This window comes from Triturus cristatus, chromosome 6 (genome assembly GCF_964204655.1).
Source record: "Triturus cristatus chromosome 6, aTriCri1.1, whole genome shotgun sequence".
Taxonomy (NCBI): domain Eukaryota; kingdom Metazoa; phylum Chordata; class Amphibia; order Caudata; family Salamandridae; genus Triturus; species Triturus cristatus.
In genome coordinates this window covers 786,844,830-786,865,834 of record NC_140589.1, presented here as the reverse complement: position 1 = coordinate 786,865,834, position 21,005 = coordinate 786,844,830, and the positions used below count along the sequence as shown (strand labels likewise).

The window sequence follows — 21,005 nt, the reverse complement described above, 5'->3', positions numbered from 1 at the left end:
CTCAAAGGAGCAATGGACAAGAGGTGCACCCTGCTTATTCAGAAGGGTGATTCACTAAGGCTACAGAATTTCTAGTTATACAGCAACCTTTCCTTTTAGTTTGTATTATGATTTTAAAGTGTTGGGGTCATAGGGAGAGAGGGTGTTGGTTTAATGTCTTTTAATGATCACTCGCCAACGGCATCCGGGTTGTAGGCACTGCTGCTGCTGTACTGATTCAAGTGCCAACAAAGAAAGTGTAAGGAGCTGCTTGCTGCTCTTTTTTTGTCAGCCTTTTAAAAGAAATAAATGAAAAGGGCATTTTTGCTATTAGCCTGTGCCACTTTTGTCAAAACATCTCCGCAATAGCTATCTAGCATACCTATCCTTACAAATGTTTCGATCAGTATTCAACCCCTAAAGCACACCACTCAACGAAAATCAATCAAATCAATATTTAGCGTGCTGAAATTTAAGCAGAGCACCAATTTAGAGTGTACCCTTGCAGTGAAACATAGAATATAAAGACACAGAGATTGAGATTCGAATAATCTGAACTCTTCATTATTAAATGAAGGAAAATATTTAAAGCTAGTCATTGGAACCATTGATTTACCTGCTCCAAGAAAGAAAAAAAATATATATATAATATATATATACTAGTCCTCAATGACGCTGTGATTGGACCCCTGCTACCGCAGAGGGTGTCCATCACATACATCACAAAGAATATTTATTAATGTATTTATACGTATTTAGATGTTTATACTTATGTATTTAGCAATGACCCATGTTGGATTTATTTATTTATATATGTTTACATCAACATTTGCACAGATACACCTTGAACAAGATACTATCTTGCTTTGCTAGTGTACCTTAGTCATGTATCATATATGGTATTAAGACCACAATCGACAACTTCAGAATCATGATAACTACGTATGCAACTACCCACAAGAGATACAAATTGGGGAGTCCACTAATACCTGTTCAAACTAAAAAGATATGAATACAGTATGGAGTTTTGTAACTAGCATGATTGCACACAGTTATTTATATTCACCACTCACTTTTAATAATTTATAATTTACACATTGATAGCGGCAGACTTTTTTATCTCACACAGCATGATATACACATTTATGAGATTACCCGGTAATTTTAAGTGGATTTAACCACAGTATTACGCAATGGACAGCTGTGACACAATAGATCTATCATCATAGGGCACATCAATGTGAATATGCTTTGGTTATGATGTAAGAAGATAATGACAAAATAACAAAAATGCAAGCAAATGTGCACAACATGTATTTTACAAGAATTGTATGTTGATTTTAGACAAACAGACAGTATTAAAAAACCGAGGTATCTGAAAATATTAATTTTCATAGTCAAAATGCTGGATTGGGATAAACCAGGAACTCTTTCATGTCTATGATAGCACTTATCACGTGGTAAATGTTTTGTTAATGCACCTATCACTTTAAATATGTCCCAAAACTGATCTTGCCATGTCATGTGATCAAGGCTCGGACGAGCCGAAACGTTATGGCAATAACACAATAAAGAAACTCTGCGAGAAAGAATTGTGGTCCGTGTTTGTAGTGATCGAGGAGTACGCGGAAAAACATATATATATATTTCACTCAACCCAACTACTTGGAGGTGGAGAATTCCCAAAAGTGGAGTGGATTGTCAAATAAGGAAAATAAAAACTAAGCATCTCCCCTGAAAAGCACATGACAACTGAGCATCCTCATCTACAAATCCATTTGTGAGGAGAGTTGGTGTTGAAAACCCATTTCAGTCAGCCACAGAGAATCCAGAGGATACGGGGCTCAATCGTGGGGTTTGTGGACTTTTGTTACTGCTATCCAGGAGCACGACCTGCTATGGATCTTGAACAGCTGGTCCAAGTACTATCGCTTCAGCACTTGACTCTCAGTGATAGTGTGGGTTGAGCAGTTCAAGGGTTCTCAGGGGGTGGGGGATGGAGTGGGAGGTACATGCAAGATGTACACATGCACAAGACTCACGGTACAAACAGCAACCCCAATAAACTGATTGTACAGTCAAATACTTGCTTTTGAGATCAGCATAGTTTTTATTATAAGCACAAAAAGTATATATATACAGTGCACTAAATAATACCCACAATCTCTTAAGGTCGGCACACAAGCGCTAACCTGGGCAGTGTCTCAGACTCCCCCTTTCCCTTCTAATGGAGTGGATTTTTTCCTCCCTTAGCTAATGGAGGAAGCTTTCACATGTGTGCCATGCTAGTCAACATACAAAGAAAGCCTCATTCAGTTCTTAAAAGTCAAATAAGCGAAGCCAAGTGCTATGCTCAGGGAGACCTGGTGGCCTAGAAACTACCTTACCCAACCAACGGCAGCCGGCGAATTTAGGGAGGAGCATGGCCTGCATTCTTATGGTCCAGCCTCTCGGCGCTGGAGGGTTGCGGACTTTTGCAGTCTCTTCTAGATGATATGTTGAGGCTGCTGCAGTCTTAGGATGGACCGTGGTGGTATCAGAAGTCTTCTTCGTGGTTTCCAGTACAAGTTACCATGGTCTCTAGGGCAGGTCCTTCCTTGTATATCTTTTGGCAGGAATCCTATTGGCATAATGTTTCAAGACACTGCCCTAATCTTTGCGGTGGCCCCCACCTCATACGAGCGGAGGGAGACAGACCTAATATCAAAGATGGCCACTACTTGGTAAACGGGGGAGCTGGGGGTCATAGAGTTTACAACAAGAGGGGCACAAGGCCCAAACTCTCACAGGTCTTGACCGAATAAGGTGTGTCACAGGGAGAGATCCACTCAACAGGATCCTCAATAGGACACACACTCTACAAGCACTCTCCTCCTTCTCACAGGCTATGCTGGTCTTGCAGGCAGGCAGATGGCTGGTGTTCCAGGTTCAGGACAAGTAGCCTTTACTTCCTAGATGATGGCCCTGCACCCAGCACGGAGACTACCAGAACTTGGTCCCAGTCCTGATTGCTGCAGCATCGAATGCTTGGCAAGTTTCTTTTCATGCTGATGAACAGCTTTTGGGTCTCATGCTCCCACTTTCATAGTCAACTTTCAGAAACAGATGTGATTTAGTGTCTGGTCCTTTGAAATATGTGTTGAGGGTGTCAACTCCTTTGAAGTGCCCTCTCCTCCTTCCTGTTCTTTGTCAGAGAAACCGTCTGCCACGGTAGAATGTCAGCAATTCTGATTGACCCACAACATTGATCAGGAATGTAATTGGGCATCACACCTGGCTGTCAGCCTGCACTGAAATATGCCTCACAAAGATTAGGCATACACTTTCTATTATGATTCTGTGGTCCTACAGTGCTAACCTTATAAGACCTCTCCTGATGAGCCCTACTGAGTAGTAATTCTTTCTGAATAAAAGAGACCTTTTATGTGCATAGATGAAGCGGCCTTTACCTCCTCCAGTGGGTGTACTCTCACACCAGCCCTCATCGATGTCAACAATCTACATTTCTTGTCTGGAGTTGCAGTACTCACCTCCAACAATCCTTTCCAGGGCATGGGCTTCCAAAATGGAACCTACAGGCCTCCATGTTATGTACCATGCACGGGCACACATCGCAATGCGCATCACTATATATAGTCAACATGTAGGAGACTGGCGAGTTACGTAAGCAGCAGAATTTGTACATGAGTGGGTTGGTATGTACCACTCCAATGACACAGATAAAAAGGCCTGTTCACAATACAGAGTATTACAAAGCGGGTAAGCTGCCACAATCATGCTTATCAAAGGTGAAGATGGCGAGTGCACTCCTTCCCTTAGAGTTCGTAAAGTTTTGCTTAAATTGCAGTAATGAATGCGTGCATGCAGATCTGTGGTATGTCCCTCCACAGTGTATCAAGAAGCATTGCCAAAAGGTTTCGACATTTGCGAGCCCAGCTGCTGCACTGCGAAAGTGAGGAAACACTCTCCTCTTAAAGTGAACCATATTTTTCCAAGTACACCAAGTTAATCCAGAGGTATAATGAACAATTTGACTGAAATTGGGTAATCATTATCTTCATTATATATACAATCACTCAGGAGATAGCTGTGTTGATTCAAAAACTTTATTGTGCATTTTCAAATGCCCTCTGTTGCCAATCCAGGCTTTTACATGGGCACGTGCTGTCAATTGAGTTAATAAGAGGATTAATTAGGTACACGTGCGGCGTCACGCTTTAAGTTCTGTTTGGGCGGGAGGGAGAAGAGATGAAGATTTTTTGGAACTCGAAGGAAGGCACGATTATTTCAGCTGATTAAGTTTTCATTAGGTAAACGAGCACAGTTTCTTCTTCTTTGTGGGAGCAAACAGAGGGTTTTGCACTGTTTGATGCATTTCACTTTTTACTTTAGTCGCAGAATGTGTATTTAAGAGGGGGGTTAATGAGGGACTTTTAGGGGTAGATTTGGGAACAATGCAGTGTGAAATCATGTTTACAGACATTCAGTGTAATTGATTTTCGAATTGGCGCTTATTCTTGAATTGTTGTTTATGCAGTTCTTTCTGATTTATTATAGTAACCCCTGATGAAGAATTTAATATAATTCGAAATGCATTGGGTTGTTAACGAGTTGGCTCGAGGGACAGTTGACAGCACGTGCCCATGTAAAAGCCTGGATTGGCAACAGAGGGCATTTGAAAATGCACAATTAAGTTTTTGAATCAACACAGCTATCTCCGGAGTGATTGTATATATAATGAAGATAATGATTACCCAATTTCAGTCAAATTGTTCGTTATACCTCTGGATTAACTTGGTGTACTTGGAAAAATATGGTTCACTTTAAGAGGAGAGTGTTTTCTCACTTTCGCAGTGCAGCAGCTGGGCTCGCAAATGTCGAAACCTTTTGACAATCATGCTTATGACACTTAACTTTGGGCAAGTTACCCTCTACCAGTATGACGGTAGTACTGTGGTGGCACCTCCTGGTATAACAAGACCGCATTACCATAGGGCAGGCCAAGGTTATGGCACACATCAGGATCAGTGTTTGCCCATCACCAAATATCAGTACCAGGGGTTGAAATATCCATGCAGATGGGGCACTAATAGTAAGGGTGCACATCTGTGACCATGCTAGGGACTTTTCCATACAACCAGGTTGCATTTTAGGAGCTCAGAACCTGTGAGAGAAGAAATAAGTACATGTGCACTTTTATGTGCCTGGATTCTTTACTGAGCCCACAAATCTTGTAGTACTGACTTATGATTATGGTACCATACTGTAAATAATGTCTACTTGGAAAAAAAACAAGCTCACAAAATGGCAGAAAGCACAATACAGAGACAACACAACAAAATATGAGAATAGAATTTTTCAATGCTGAATAATATATGCCTGCATAAATTTAGAACCGACTATCAGTTATCATTACCACAACAGACTGTATTGTGTTCTTCAGTACTCAAGATCTGATGTATGCAAGTCATGATGCCAAAGTCATCTGGATGTGACCAGTGGGAATGAAGGAAAGAAAATCTTTTGGCCAAGATAAATAAAAAGGAGGTTGCTTCGGAATGGCCTTGACCGAGTCTTTACATCTGTAGTTCATTGGCTTCATCAAATCTGGTATAGGTACATCAAATCTGATCAACATATTGATATACTTCTTAATATTTTTTTATTTAGTAAAGGAGAAACCAGGCAGTTCATAATTTATAAGTGATATCTTTAACAAAAATGTATAAAATGTAATTGATTAGTAAAAAGTCAAGGACTCCCTTAACCTAATTTGGTCTAATAAACAGCAAAAAGATTTTTTTTTTTTTTTTTTTTAAATCAAATGAACTTAGGTAGGTCTCTAGATCTATACCAATAGTGGAACAGAAAAAGCACTTAACTGATGTATTCAGAGGCTACTACAATACATGCTGACCGTAGAATCACCATTCTCTCCGTCATGATGCCATAACCTACTCACTGCAGCAGCTATTTTATAAGGTGAGTTTGGGGACCATATTCCTTCATAATAAGCAATGGCTCTAGGAGAGGTGTTTGAGCACTTTACGTCAACATGCACCTATGAGCAATTCAGACTTATATTTGTTAGTAAAAAGAAAGTAAAAAGAAATGTGTCATGGTCATGCGTTAACATTCTTAGGAGAGCATTATAAAATGTTAATGGTTTACCGATGGAAATGAGGAAAAAGATCCATGAAGAGTGTTCTTAATTCATCTTTACTAATCTCACCACTTTTATCCTAGGAGAAGAAATGTAACAATTTGACATAATTACAAATAGTAAAATTTTTACAAATCAACTCCTTAATCCCCAGTATTTCCCCACAAACAGACATGTTCACTAAATATCAGTGTTGTAAGGTATACCAAGACAAACAGGGGAAGCATTCAAATATTTCAAGCAGTAGGAAGCATTCTGCTTGGCCTTTCTTTGATTTCGTCATGTCTTGCCTCTTTGTCACAGACAGAGAATGGTAGAGGAGTGAAATCTTTTCTCCTGCAAACAGCAGCTGCAACTACAGCAGACATTCAAAATGCTCATGATTACGAGATGTCTTCCTGAATGTTTTTCACTTATATTTGTAAGAGGACGACACAAACGAAACAATGCGACATTACACTTGAAGGAAATTCAAATTACCTGTTGCACTGAATTATGACTGAACGAGCAACAATACAAAATAGGGCAGCATCATCAGGGTTGAAGCAAAGGGAAAGATTTTGTGAAACACATAAAGCAGTTGAAAGGTAACTAGATTAAGTTACAGAGAAACCCACCGTATCATAAAATTCAAACTTTTTCTTTGCTTCAGTTATTTGTTTAGGAGATAACTCCTAGAATAAAATCAGATTGACAATGTAAGTAAGGGTCAACACAATTTCATTAATTCAGCTTTCTTGAGCACATACGTTTCACAGGAATAGTGTAGGGGCTCTGGTGGTTGTCTCTGAGCAGAAAATCAACTAACCTACACATCTTGATGGGTTTGTCATGAGTATAACAGTAATACAAGATTCCAGTGATCAAACAGTCAATGATGAGAAAATCACGCGGGCACTCACTGTTTGTCAAAGTGTATATTTAAACAAACACTGACAAAGCCAAAAGATATCATTTTTTTTTTAAGTAATTATCTTTTATGCACAGTGTGTGATCTGATCATGTGGTTAGATGAGTTTTATGTGTTATCAGATGGAGGCCACGTTACCTTTGTGGTTTGGTACCATATTAATGAGAGGTGTAGGGATGAAAACGGTTCTGTTGTGGTAGAGAGGATGGTGGAATGGGATGGTATTGTGGTAGCATTTAGAGGGCATGGAGTGAGGTGAGGGCGCTGGTGCACTGCTTGGTGTCATAGGGAGATGGTGGATTGGGTGTCAGAACAGTGGTTGTGGTTGCTTACTACAATAAAGGTAAACTATAAAGCAGTGACTACTAGCGTGATTGAGGGGGAAAGTAGTATTTACTAACGTGTTGATGCTGTGGAGATTAGAGTTGATGTTTGGAAGTTCTGATAGCGTTGGTTTAGCAGTGTGTTAGCGTGGGTGGTAATGAAGTTATATTTTGTTGCAATAGAATCCTCGATTAGACTAAGACAGTTGGAGTGGTAATGAGGTACAGGAGTGTTGCATCGCTGTGCAGTACAGTGGTGTTTGGGTGGTGGTGCAGTAGTGGGGCAACCGTGTAGTGGTGATACAGCAGTGCCGTGAGGGAAAAGGTATGCTGGTGAAGATCAGTGTTGGTATAAAGCGATAGGGAGGCAAAATGGTGCAAAAAGCTAATACTGCATTAGCTTGACTTGGTAGTGTAAAGGTATGAAGCAATGAACAGACTGCCATTCAGGTCAGGAAAAGGATAGTGAAGTACGGAGCTTCGAATGAAGGGATTAGTTACTCAGTGATGGAATAGTGTTTTGAGGTGATAGTTCAGTAGTGGGGTGGTTGTGCAGAGGTAAGTGTGATAGTGCAGCAGGCGACACAGTGTTCTGTGGTAAGTTTGACAGTACAAGGGTTAACATCCTCCCTTCCCACTGTCCTAGCCACGATGGTTTTCAGATACATGGCACGATTAAAAAATTGCTATTAGTCCTTAAGCATGACACCAAAATGATCAAGGTTAGAGTGCTGGAGAAATATTAATTCACGCTCATTGCTACAATAAGAAAGCCCTGGAGATAAATCATTAAAAAATTTAATAGGATATGCCGCACAGCAGATCTATTTTAAGTTCCTTTAGGAAGATTAATTTAAGAAAGTTGAAGTTACCTCAACCAGAACCAAGATGAAAAGAAGAATTCTGCAATTTAAAGTGAATTGCTAAGTATTTTCCAGCATTCTTCTCCGGAAAAAGGATTTGCCCGGAAAATGTGATCATAAATGTTAAATATGCAATTTACAATTAAAAAAAGTGTGAGAGAGAGAGAAAGTATAGTCCCAGTACCTTAGGAATAGAAGAAGGCTGATCACTCTGTAGCAGAAAGAAACCAGGAGAAAAAGAAACCATTTAAATTACTGTAGTACATGACACATCACACAATATTAATATGTGCACGATTAATATATAACTTTTATGTTTTGGAGAAAATAAAAAAAACACTCTAGTAATTGAAAAGTTAGTGTCAACATATACAAAGAAGTGTACTGTCAAAATATACAAGGAAATGTATTCATTTCAGGAGCTTTGGACTCCATCACCTGCACTCCGAATCATGGTAATAACAATGGATCCTAAATAGGCAGAGTTAGCGAGTGCAGAAGAAAGCCATCATTCTAGAAATGAAGGGTTTAGGAGTAGAGCCTCATTTAAATCTTAATGCAAGAAGGCCCTAACGAAGTGTGTGGAGACCATCCTCCCACACATTTAAAGCAGGTCCTTTAGTGGTAAAATGGAAAGGAGGAGGTTGCCAGACATTTGACATTAGCCTCCATCACATGGAAGACTGAGCAAAGTAAACAACTTTTCAGATGAGTCTTTTGTTACAATGGCACTAGGCCGATAACTTTTACTATGCGGTGAGTAACCAAACACAATTCCCCCTATTCTTAGCTGGGTAAATTCCATGATGTGGCAGACCACACTAAATGGAAGCATGTTCTATAGCCAGTGGCAAATAAGATACAACAACATATATAAGGATGACTGAATATATGCAAATCACAGGATGTCCAGAGCGCGTTAAAGTAGGACACTCTATATGCTAATCTATATGCTCATGTAAGGTATAAGAAGGAGGTGTGCCTATATTCAACAAGCAAACTCACTCCTCCACACACTGGGGATCACAGTCAATGCCCAAAAAAATCTCACATTTGCATACAACATATGCAACTGTTTTCCGGGGACATACTCAATATAGGCACATACAAAGCCTACCTCAGCAACGAGAGGGTGATGGTATTCCAAAGGCTGCTTCCCCTTTAGCAGACGTCTCATCCGCGAACAGCGAGACAGATAATGAAACTTAGAACAAAGGTGTTTTACATTGTGCAAGTCCAGGACGCCCGATGGCACATGTGCCCTTTGCAAACCTGCCATTGCAAAACAACGGTCACAAGCAACTGGACGGAAGGTTTAGTGCTGGTGCAGCTTAGCACCATCTATTACCAAACTGTAATGGTTGAATAATAAAAACTCATTAGTTGGCAGTTTATTCCTCAACCCCCATCCATCAGTAACCAACACAACCAACTTTATGGGGTCAGAAGCAGCGGTGGTAACTTGATACAGCTCAGCTGCGCCACCCCAACCTCACGGTACTAAAACTATTTGGTACCGAAGGTCTTAGACTTTGGCTGCTACCAATAGCTTCCAAAGGTGTATGTGTAAATTGTTAAATAAACTAATAGACTCATTACAAAGGCATTTTATGTAAATAAATGGAAACTATTTGTCCATTACCTGTTGCACTTACAAAAGGCAGAGAAAGCCTATTCTTCCTTAAGGGTACACCTAGCCACTGTAGTGTCTTATCTACAAAATAGGAAACATCAGTCTATCGTCATGTCTTTATAGAAAGCCTCAAAAGGGTTATCCCACCAAGAACAATACCAGTCTCTTCACAGGATCTGAACATTGTCTTCCCCAGACTTAATCCGCTGCCCTCTTGTCCACTACAGTTCCTTTCCTGAAAAGTGGCTTTCTCATTGTGATTACTTCCTTCCACAGGGTTAGAAGACTGCACGTTATAACAGTTGAGGAGCCATTTATTCTAGTGCACAAGGATCGGGTTGCCCCTTGACCACACCCTTGCTTTCTGCCTGAGGTTACCTTTCCATCTTAATCAAGCTATCGATTTGCAATCTTCTCACCTAAACTACAACTGGTTGCAGTACGGGCCTTATGTACTTTAGAAATTAAAAGACCTCTCATGTTTTTACACTGATCTTACCAAATCCATTATGAAAAACAAACAGCTCTTTAGTATTTTTTTGGCCAACCTCACCTGGGAAAATAAATTTCAAAAGCAAGCATTGCCAGGTGGGTTGTCAAATGCATTCAAATTTGACATGCCAAAGCCAAATGAACACTACACCCTGTGCCAACAGTACATTCGTCTTGAAAAAAGGGAGCTACTAAGCTTCCTAGGCAACACTGTGTTACAGTCTACTATCCACACATTTACTAAGCATTACACAGCATTACTGTGTGGACACCCATGCCAAACAAGAAGTCAGACAAACTGCACTTACAACTTTGTTCCAAACATTTTCTTTGCAGGTCGTAAACCACTACTTTACAGAAATGAGTACTCTTTTTTCAGTTTACATATAGCATGGGATCTACAGCAGCACTTGATACAATCAGAAAAGGTTACTTGTCTGTAACCATCTGTCTTGCAGCTTGTAATGGTATATATCTACAAACACCCTCCCATCTTTCCAGCTATGAGCTTACAGTAAGACATCCAACAATCACTGTCATACTGAATATTTATCTACCAGTATACATAGCCATTACAGCTTTGATATAAACACCTAATTAGACTTCCATACTGTTGAAAAAAACCAATCTAGGGTGGAATCTGTCGTGGTGCAATTTGGGTTTCAGGGGATTCGGTAGTGTCACAAAGCAACTCGAAACTGAAACCTCTTCTTAAAAGAAAAACAACTGCATTGTTCACACCCACCACTATATATGGCAGGAGTGTGCACAGCATGCAATCTACAACAGCATATTTTACAAACATAAAAATACTTACATGGACTTCAAGAAACATTTATATAAAGTGTTTCTATCCACTTAAAAGATATTTGTATTTATTGACATAAATTCGGACTAGCAGGATGGAAGCTAAATTAAAATCATGGTTCACAGGATCTGAGTAAGAGAAAATAATTTTGGGTTTGCAAGATGGAGATGGCTGTGTGACAGACGAACAAGTTACTTACCTTCGGTAACGCTTTTTCTGGTGGATACAGTATCTGCCTGTGGATTCCTCACCTTGTGAATATCCCCTGCGCCAGCAACATTCGGAAATTTTTGTAGCAGTCCACGCCGATGAGGTGGAAGACGACATCAGAGACACGGCTCCGCTTGCGACTCCGCTGACGTCACCGGCTCCATAAGAAGACCTCGTCGGCGTGATGACGTCAGTTCCGCCCTTTTTTCCGTGCATTTGAGGCACACGGACGGACTGACAGCAATATATACACAGTATACACAGTACATAATATACAAAGTAACACACACAGTGTGGAGAATAAATAGAAAGGCAAAAGAAATAACACACTGCCTTTGATAACAACAAATACATTTTGAAACACCATCATATACTTAAGGTATACAAGGGTGGACAACGGGGAGGCGGGTGGGTCAGTGAGGAATCCACAGGCAGATACTGTATCCACCAGAAACTTGTTCTTCTGATGAATACATCTGCCAGTGGATTTCTCACCTTGTGAATAGATTCCCACAGCAGTCCCACTCCAGGAGGAGGGTGTCCACCCTTCTATACCAGAAAGTCCTGAAGGACGGAACGAGCAAAGTGTCCGTCCCTCCTCACCTCGGAATCCAAGCAATAATGTTTTGCGAAGGTGTGGAGGGAGGCCCAAGTTGCCGCCCTACAAATGTCCTCCACAGGAACACCCCTAGACAAAGCAGAAGTGGAAGACTTTGCTCTAGTGGAATGAGCCCTTAAACCCTCTGGAGGTTCCTTACCAGCCAAAGAGTAGCATATCTTGATGCACAAGACAATCCATCTGGAAAGGGTGCGCTTGTACACCGCTCGACCTTTCCTGCAGCCAACAAAGCCCACGAAGAGCTGGTCATCAACTCTGAAGTCTTTAGTCCTGTCCAGATAGAAGCTCACCGCCCTCTTAGGGTCCAAGCGGTGAAGTCTCTCCTCCTCCTTGGAAGGGTGAGGGGGAGGATAGAAGGTAGGAAGGGTAAAAGACTGCCCCAGATGGAAGGGAGTTACCACCTTAGGCAGAAATGCAGCCCTGGTCCTGAGTACCATTCTTTCAGCATGAACGGTCAGGAACGGGGGTTTTGAACTTAGAGCTTGAAGCCCACTTACCCTCCTTGCCGAGGTGATTGCAATGAGAAAAACCGTCTTAAAAGACAACAGTCTCAAGGGACACTTGTGTAAGGGCTCGAAGGGAGAACCCATAAGATAAGTCAAGACAAGGTTTAAGTCCCGTTGAGGCACAATAAAGGGAGTAGGAGGAAACCTGCTTGTGAGGCCCTTAAGAAAACGAAGAACAATAGGTGATTTGAATAATGACGGCTGATCCGGCAAGCAAAGGAAAGCCGACAAAGCCGATAAGTATCCCTTTACAGTGGCCACAGCAAAGCCTTGCTGAGCAAGAAAAGGGCAAACTGCAGAATGTCAGATAAACGAGCCTTCAAAGGATCAATTGACTTCTCTCCACACCAGAGAACAAATTTAGACCACCTATAGGAATAGATAGATTTGGTGGAATGACGTCTGGCAGACAAAATTACATCCACAACATCTGGTGGGAGAGAAAAAGAATTCAGGTTGCCCCATTCAATCTCCAGGCATGAAGGTGTAAGCTCTGGAGGTGGGGGTGTAGAACCTGCCCCTCCGATTGCGAGAGGAGGTCTGCCCTCAGAGGGAGACGGAGCGGAGGGCACGAGGAGAGGTGGAGAAGATCTGTATACCACACCCTTCTTGGCCAATCCGGGGCGATCAATATGACTTGGGCCCGGTTTTGGCGAATCTTCCTCAGAACCCGAGGAATCAAGGGTATGGGAGGAAACGCGTAAAGGAGTTGTGAGCTCCAACTCAACTTAAACGCGTCCCCCAACGCTCCCTGCATCGGATACTGGAGACTGCAGAATGACAGGCAGTGAGCATTCTCGTGAGTGGCGAACAGGTCCACCCGAGGAGTTCCCCACATTCGAAAGACGTGACGAACCACCTCCGGATGGAGCCTCCACTCGTGGTCGGCGGAGAACTGCCGACTGAGACTGTCTGCACGCACGTTTAGCACCCCGGCCAGATGATTTGCCATCAGACAAATCTGATGATCCTGAGCCCAGGACCATAGACGCAGGGCCTCTCTGCAGAGACAATGCGACCCCACTCCTCCCTGCTTGTTGACATACCACATCGCGGTAGTGTTGTCCGTCAGGACTTGAACAGACTGACCGCGAAGTGAAGGGAGGAAGGCCTTGAGTGCTAAACGAATCGCTCGCAATTCCAGAAAGTTTACGTGAAGCAACCTCTCCTCTGGAGACCAAAGACCCTTGATCTCCAGATCCCCCAGATGAGCACCCCGCCCTAAAGTGGATGCATCCGTAATCACTGTGGCCACCAATGGAGGTAGATGAAAGGGCTTTCCTTGAGACAGAATGCCCTCCACGCTCCACCAAGACAGATCCGCCGCAGCTTATCTGGAGATCCTCACAGACTCCCTGAGATCTCCTTTGTGCTGATACCACTGCCTGCGGAGGCACCAGTGGAGCGCCCTCATGTGCCAGCGTGCATGGTTGACCAACAGAATGCAGGAAGCAAACAGACCGAGCAGGCGAAGGACCTTCAGAACTGGAACGACCGCTTCATTGTAAAACAAAGGAATCATTTCCTGTATGTCGAGAATCCTTTGAGGAGGAGAGAATGCTCGACACACAGTAGTGTCCAGTACCGCACCTATGAACAGGTTGCGCTGAGAGGGCACCAGGTGAGATTTGGGCACGTTTATCGAGAAACCCAATTTGAACAACAGCTGAGTTGTATCGTGCAGATGACGCAGCACCTTCTCTGGCGACTCCGCTTCGATCAGCCAGTCGTCCAGATAGGGGAAAACTGAGATCCCCGACCTTCTGAGATGGGCTGCCACCACTGCCATCACCTTCGTGAAGACCCGGGGTGCAGTAGTAAGACCAAACGGAAGGACCGCAAACTGATAATGTTGCGACCCTACCGTAAACAGGAGATACTTCCTGTACGACTTCAGGATGGGGATGTGAAAATACGCATTCTGCAAGTCGATCGACACCATCCAGTCCTCCTGATTCAGCGCTTGAAGAACCTGAGCAAGGGAGAGTATCTTGAACTTCTCTTGCTTTAGAAAAAGATTCAAGATTCTGAGGTCCAATATCGGACGCAATCTGCTGTCCTTCTTCGGAATCAGGAAATACCGGGAGTGGCATCCCTGACCCCTCTCCTGCTCTGGAACCACCTCTATCGCACCTTTCTGAAACAACTTCAGGACTTCCTCCTGTAGGAGAAGACAGTGGTTCTCTGAGCAAGCCCCTTGACAAGGAGGGTAATTTGGAGGGAATTCCCGAAAGGGAAGGGCATACCCATATTCTACAAGATCTAGAACCAAAAGATCTGTAGCTACAGATTCCCAATCTTGCAGAAAATGGGTAAGCCGGCCCCTCACAGGACCAACATGATCAAGAATGGCGGATCTAGGGCTGCTTTGCGGTGGAAGGAGGGGCTGAAGAGGAAGAGGAGGAGAGTTGACGGCCACGTGAGCGACCCCTGATTCTACCTCTGTATCCTTTAGACAAAGAGCCTTGCTGCTGCTGCTGTTGGGTCTGCCTGTAGGAACGAAAGGTTGCCCTTCCGAAACCTCTGTATCTTTTAAACGACCCCCTTGACTGGGATTGAAGGCCCAAAGACTTAGCCGTAGCCTTGCTCTCCTTAAAACGTTCAAGAGCAGCATCTGCCTTTTTGCCAAATAAACCAGATCCATCAAATGGCAAGTCCAACAGAGTCGACTGTACATCCGGGGAAAACTCAGAAGACTTCAGCCACGCACCCCTCCTGGTGGCAACAGAAGACCCCATGACTCTCGCCACTGAATCCGCCGTGTCCAGCCCACTCTGAATCACCTGACGTGCTGCTGCCTGGGCATCAGTCAAGACCTCATTAAAGCCAACCCTATCCTCCTCAGATAGTTTTGGTGCCAATTTCTTCGCAGAGTCCATGAGCGCATAAATATAGCGTCCCAAGAGGCAAGTGGCATTTGTTGATTTAAGTGCCATGCTGGCCGATGAAAAGACCTTTTTGGCCGACTGATCTAACTTTTTAGCCTCTCTGTCACCTGCAACCCGAGGAAAAGCACCCTTGGATTTTCCTGAACAGGCCGCCTGAACCACCACGCTCTCAGGCGATGGATGCGAAGTTAAGAACTCAGGGTCCCCTGGAGCTGCCCTATACCTCCTAGCAACCGTCTTAGAGACTGCAGGAGCAGAAAAAGGCTTACGCCACACCTCCAACACAGGGTCAATAATGGCCTCATTAAAAGGCAACAACGGCTCCGAAACGGCAGTGGGAGAATGCAATACTTCAGTCAGAATATTTGATTTAAATTCAGTAGTTGGCAACTGAAGATCTAACAGTTCTGCAGCCTTCCTGATGACTGCATGATACGGAGCCACATCCTTTGAGGGTTCATCGGAAGGTGGAGTAATTTCCCACTCAGGAGACAAATCCAATCCACTAGCCTCTTTAAGTTCCTCAAACACCTCGTCAGACTCCACCAGCTCTCCTTCTTCTGCTTCTTCCAGAAGGTACCTTCGCTCATCAATTACCCTTTGAGCTTCCCTTCTGGACCGAATCCGTGAAGGCGGCGTCGGCAGCGCCGTGTTCGAATCCGACGGCGCCGGCGTCGAACGTGGATCCGCAGGAGCAGCCGGCGTCGAACGAGGTCGAGCCGGCGCCGGTGAAGAAGGAAGCGGCATCAACGTCCTTGGCGCCGGTAGATGCCAAGACGGCGTCGCCAGAAAAAATGGCATGAAAGGGGCCTGCGGTTAGACTTGCGGCATCCCCAAATTGAAGGCCATTGGACCCATCGGACCCGGAGGTGCACCAGTGGTGTACATGGCTCTCGAAAATACCCAGTACATAGCATTTAAATAATGCGAGGGGTCCTGACCTGGTCCAGGGAACGCAGGGTACTGGTCAGGCATCACCGGACTCGGGCCAACCGGCGCCGACGGTGGAATAAGCGGCGTCGCAGACTCACCCTGTGCTTGGAGCCGGAGATGGAACCGGCGTCGGAGATGGAACCGGAGCCGGAGATGGAGCCGGTGAAGCCACTGGAGAAGAAGGACCAGGAGGCGAATCCGGAACGGGTGAAGGAGACACAGAGTCCTTTCGGCGCCGAGTTGGTGACTTCGACGCCGAACGCTTGTCAGAGTGATGTCGAGAAGAATGTCTCCTCTTCTTCTTGTGCTTCTTGGATCGTAAAGCATGCCCCGAAGTCGACTTAGATGCCGACCTCCACCTCAATCGTGACCTCGACCTCGTCCTCGACTTCCCTCTTCCTCTCTTCTCCTTTTTCATCCTAGCGATGAAGAGTTTTGCCTCCCTTTCTTTTAGAGCCTTGGAGCTCATCTTGCGACAGCAAGAACAACCATCCACATCATGGTCAGATGATAAACACCATACACAGTTGTCATGTGGATCCGTGATCGACATGTGTTTGCCACATTCACAACAGGGCTTAAAGCCCGATTTCTTTGTCGACATCTTTTTCGAAAGAGAAACAGAGAAATCCAGAAGAAACACAAAGTAACAGTGAAGCTACCAACAGAGATTCCCGAAAACCGTTGGCGTCGACGGCACGGAAAAAAGGGAACTGACGTCATCACGCCGACGAGGTTTTCTTATGGAGCCGGTGACGTCAGCGGAGTCGCGAGCGGAGCCGTGTCTCTGTGACGTCGTCTTCGACCTCATCGGCGTGGACTGCTACAAAAGTTTCCGAATGTTGCTGGCGCAGGGGATATTCACAAGGTGAGGAATCCACTGGCAGATGTATCCATCAGAAGATCCCCCACACCAGCACTCTGCCAAAAGTCTAAAAGGGAAAATCACCGAGCTCTCAAGTTACCCATTTTCATGCAGGAGTGGCTAACCCAGTCCAGGTGTTTTCTTTGAATTCAGAGACTAAAGTGCACTACAAATACCAACATACAATGAAAAACATTACTTGGGTTAGCTACTTAGGCATAAACCGGGATAACTTGAAAGCTCTACTACCAGTGGTAAATGTATACTTTGCATCAGATGGACTAATCTATTGGTTAATGAATCAATCAAATTATTGTAATCTTACCAGTACAAATACCCAAACTAATTTTTCTAAAACATTTGGCATTTTATTCACAGAATATTTCAGTTTGTCATCATAATTGTTTAGGCACCCCAATTTTTTTACAGACGTTTTTTTCATTGAAGGAAAAACCGTTTGCTAGGCATTAAATATAACAGAATATTGCAAGACCTGTTGGTTAATGTAGAAGAGGTGACCACTAATGAATATGCCTCTTTTTTCCGCATGCTTTTTCCCTGCAGTGAATTACAATGAGGTTTTTAAAACGACCGCGTTGTAACAACGCATACCATTACTCCGCAAGTCGTAACAACAACTTACTCTAGTGTGGGCGCTGGATGTTGGAATAGTATAATCTACTATTCCAACTCCAGTATGTGCAACAGTAGGGAAAGTGTTGGATTTTAAATCAAACACCTTCTGCCCCCTTTGCAAGTTGTTGTTCTGACTTGCGGAGTAATGGTATGCGTTGTTACAAAGCGGTCGTTGTAACAACCGCATTGTAATTCCCTGCGGGGAAAAGAATTTGTGGTAAACGATGTTTTCTACCACTGATACAAAGCAGTTTGTCTCTTAAAGTTCTTTCAGTTTCTGTAAAGAAAGTGCAACACAAACACTTGTAGCCAAACTTTGTGTATTACTTTCTAAACCAGAGATCTCCAGCCTTTTCTGTAGTGAGAGCTACTTCTGATCAGTGAAAATCCTAGTGCGCTAATGATGGATTACCAACTCGCGCATTGTTACCAGACACACCCATGCCAAGCTACATTGACTTTATGCATAATGTACATGGAGCCAGATACTATGGTTTGAACAGAATACTTTGACTATGGGCACTATAACAGGGCTGCTATGTGTGTTAGTGAGAGATGTATGAACATGTAGGCGTATGAATGGAGTATATATGTATGGGTGACAGAGCCTGTGATGTATGTATTTTGTGCACAGGAGCTACCTTTCACCATATGGGGCATCGTTACATGTATAACACAAACATTCAATCATAATGTTTAATTTAAAGAGCAAAACAAATTCTGCAACAATGTTCATAATATGGAAAAAGATTTCTGCACTTTAAAATGTTTCCACTTAAAACAATGGCTGTATTTTTCAGTTACAAATATGGCACCATGTATCAGCCACTGGGAGCAAGATGCCTACTGTGTATGAAGGCAACACTTTGAAATAGGAGAAAATTCAACTGAAGAGTTAACGTAATGTTTGTATGGATTCCATAAAACTCATAATTTAAATTGCTCTTCCATTTTCAAGTATCACATTCACAAACAGCAGGCTTTTGCTCCAAGTGGCATGTACATATGGTGCCATATTTACACCAACAAATACAGGCATTTGTTTAAATGGGAGGAATATCAAGTGAAGAAACATACTTCATAAAACATTAAGAGATAATTGGTTTAATTGATAATGAAGAAAAACATTTAGACTTAATGCTTCATAGAAATATTCTTCTTCACTTTACATTTCTCCCATTTAAAAATGACAACTTTTCAGTTATAGATATTGCACAGTGTCTACGAACCACTGGGAGCTAGAGGCCTGTTTAAATGGGAGAACATTAAAATGAAGAGTTTACTTATGCATTAAGGTAACTGGTCATTTTAATTTTCTCCCATTATAAAGCATTCAGAAACATCGCTCCAATACTGAGTAGACAAGGACTTTTATTTAAGAGCTAAATACCTCAGTGCTTCAGTTCTTCACCTCTGTGCCCTGACCTGGATCCCAAATCTGACTGAGCACTGTTAATTATTAGGCCCTGCTATCTGCAGCCTGATGATAATAATGTAAAATAAATACAGCCTTCCCTTAACTTTAAAAAGGAAAATGTGAGCCTGTGCTTATTTAAAAATAAACTCAAGGGGGCGTGGTCTCGCCGGGCAATGGCGTGAGACGTGCGCTGCTTCAGCTCTGGGCCGCCGCTGGGGTCATCTGCATTTTTAAAGCGGTTCTCCTGCAGCGATCGGGTCCGGATCAACGCCTGAGTGCGGCTGAAGGCAAGGGGCACCTGTCGAGGGGCTCAGAAGTGATCCGAGACTGCGGAGGGCTCAGGGCTCTGTGACGGCGGGGTGCCGGAGATTGTTGTCCCGCCCGCCATTTTGCGTTTCGCCTGCTGCCCGCTCACGGCAACCAGCGCCTGACATCTAAGGCGGGGGCGAGAGCGGAGGCCCGGTGGATCAGGCGGAGTACGTCGGGGTTGACCCCCCGTTGCCTCGGAGCTGCCCTGTGGTGTCACGGGCCCCGGACTGACTGGGGCATCGGTCCTGGGGTCCCTGCGGACGGAGTTGCGGAGTGGTGGCAGCCATCTTCCCCCGGCCTGGCCTTCCCGCCTGCCGGACTGCTGAGGGCACAGATTGGAGAGGCGGCGGACAGTGGCGCAAAAGCTGGGCCCACGGCGACGGCAGAGGTGAGGCGGGGCCCGAGGCCCGTGAGGAGACCCGGGCTGTGGGACACGGACGGCGCTGCTTCGCCGAAGCAACTGGGCGCTGCGGAGGAGAGCCTGGCCGCCATTTGCTGCGACAGGAGCGGCTGAGACTGGGCGGCAGGGTAGGCCACTGAAGAGAACTCGGCGGAGTGGCGGGCCCGGATCGCTGGGGGCCCCCGCTGGACTACCGGTGACTGTTGGGGCCTCTGGGGCCTTGCCTGGAGGTCGGTTGCCTTGCTTGCTTTGCCCCCGGTGGTCGGCGGTGCGGGGCAGGACGGAGTGGAGAGCCGGGAGAGGTACGGCGCCCCTGACCCCCTGAGACAGCCTGGTTCCGGCGGTGTGGCGGCCCTGGGAGCCCCTCGGGGGGTGAATAGTGGCCCTGAGGTGGGCGGCTGGAGCCTGGGGGCTGGCTGAGAACCTGCTTCGGACCCCGAGTTGGTGGAGAACAGTGCCCTGGAACTCCGGCCTGCGGCTCCTGCGGCTGAACGCGGGGCGGCCCCGGGGGTCACTGGAGGCCTGCTACGCTCTTGTTGGGACCATTGGTCGGCGCTGGGGATCGGAGGAGTGACCTGCGGCTGACTACTCTGCCACGCTGTTCCGCGGGGGCAGGAGCCCAGGGAGACCCGGCGACGGAGCCCCACAGAGACACCAGCTTGTGCGCAGTGAGTTGTTCCTTGGGGGGGACTACGGGCCCTTGACCTTCTGATCACCTTGCTTGAGCTGGGGGTTTTGCGCAGGGGCTTTGCGCCCACAGGCGAGAAGACTGGAGACTGTGGAACACTGTGGGGCCCTGGTCTGGACTGCACTGGGAGGTGGGGCATCAGTGCGGCCTAGGGGGTCTTGTGGCTGATCAGACGCGAGGCACTGCGGAGACCCCGCCGACTCAGGGGCGCGCGGTGGTGGCCCGTGGAGGGGTCCCTGAGGGAGAGAAGTTGCCGGACCGGTGCGTCTAGACCCCGGTTCATCTCGGCGCGCTCAGCGGCCATAGCCTGCCCGGGGACTTGGCCTCACCGGAAACGATTGGCACGGGCAGACTTGCAGCATG

General features: G+C 45.1%; 1 protein-coding gene across 7 annotated transcripts in view; it reads right to left on the bottom strand.

Annotated features, from left to right (window-relative positions):
• CEP43 (centrosomal protein 43) overlaps positions 1 to 21,005 on the bottom strand; it is a 252,623-nt gene that overhangs the window by 146,429 nt on the left and 85,189 nt on the right. For 5 of the 7 annotated variants that reach the window (XM_085611359.1, XM_085611360.1, XM_085611356.1 and 2 more), the window contains exons 7-9: positions 8,423 to 8,449; positions 6,760 to 6,816; positions 6,151 to 6,221 (exon numbers count right to left, since the gene is read on the bottom strand). In XM_085611359.1, coding sequence (XP_085467485.1) covers positions 6,151 to 6,221; positions 6,760 to 6,816; positions 8,423 to 8,449 — 155 coding nt within the window. The remainder of the gene's footprint in view (positions 1 to 6,150; positions 6,222 to 6,759; positions 6,817 to 8,422; positions 8,450 to 21,005) is intronic. The other 2 variants (XM_085611361.1, XM_085611362.1) reach the window with 1 other exon arrangement.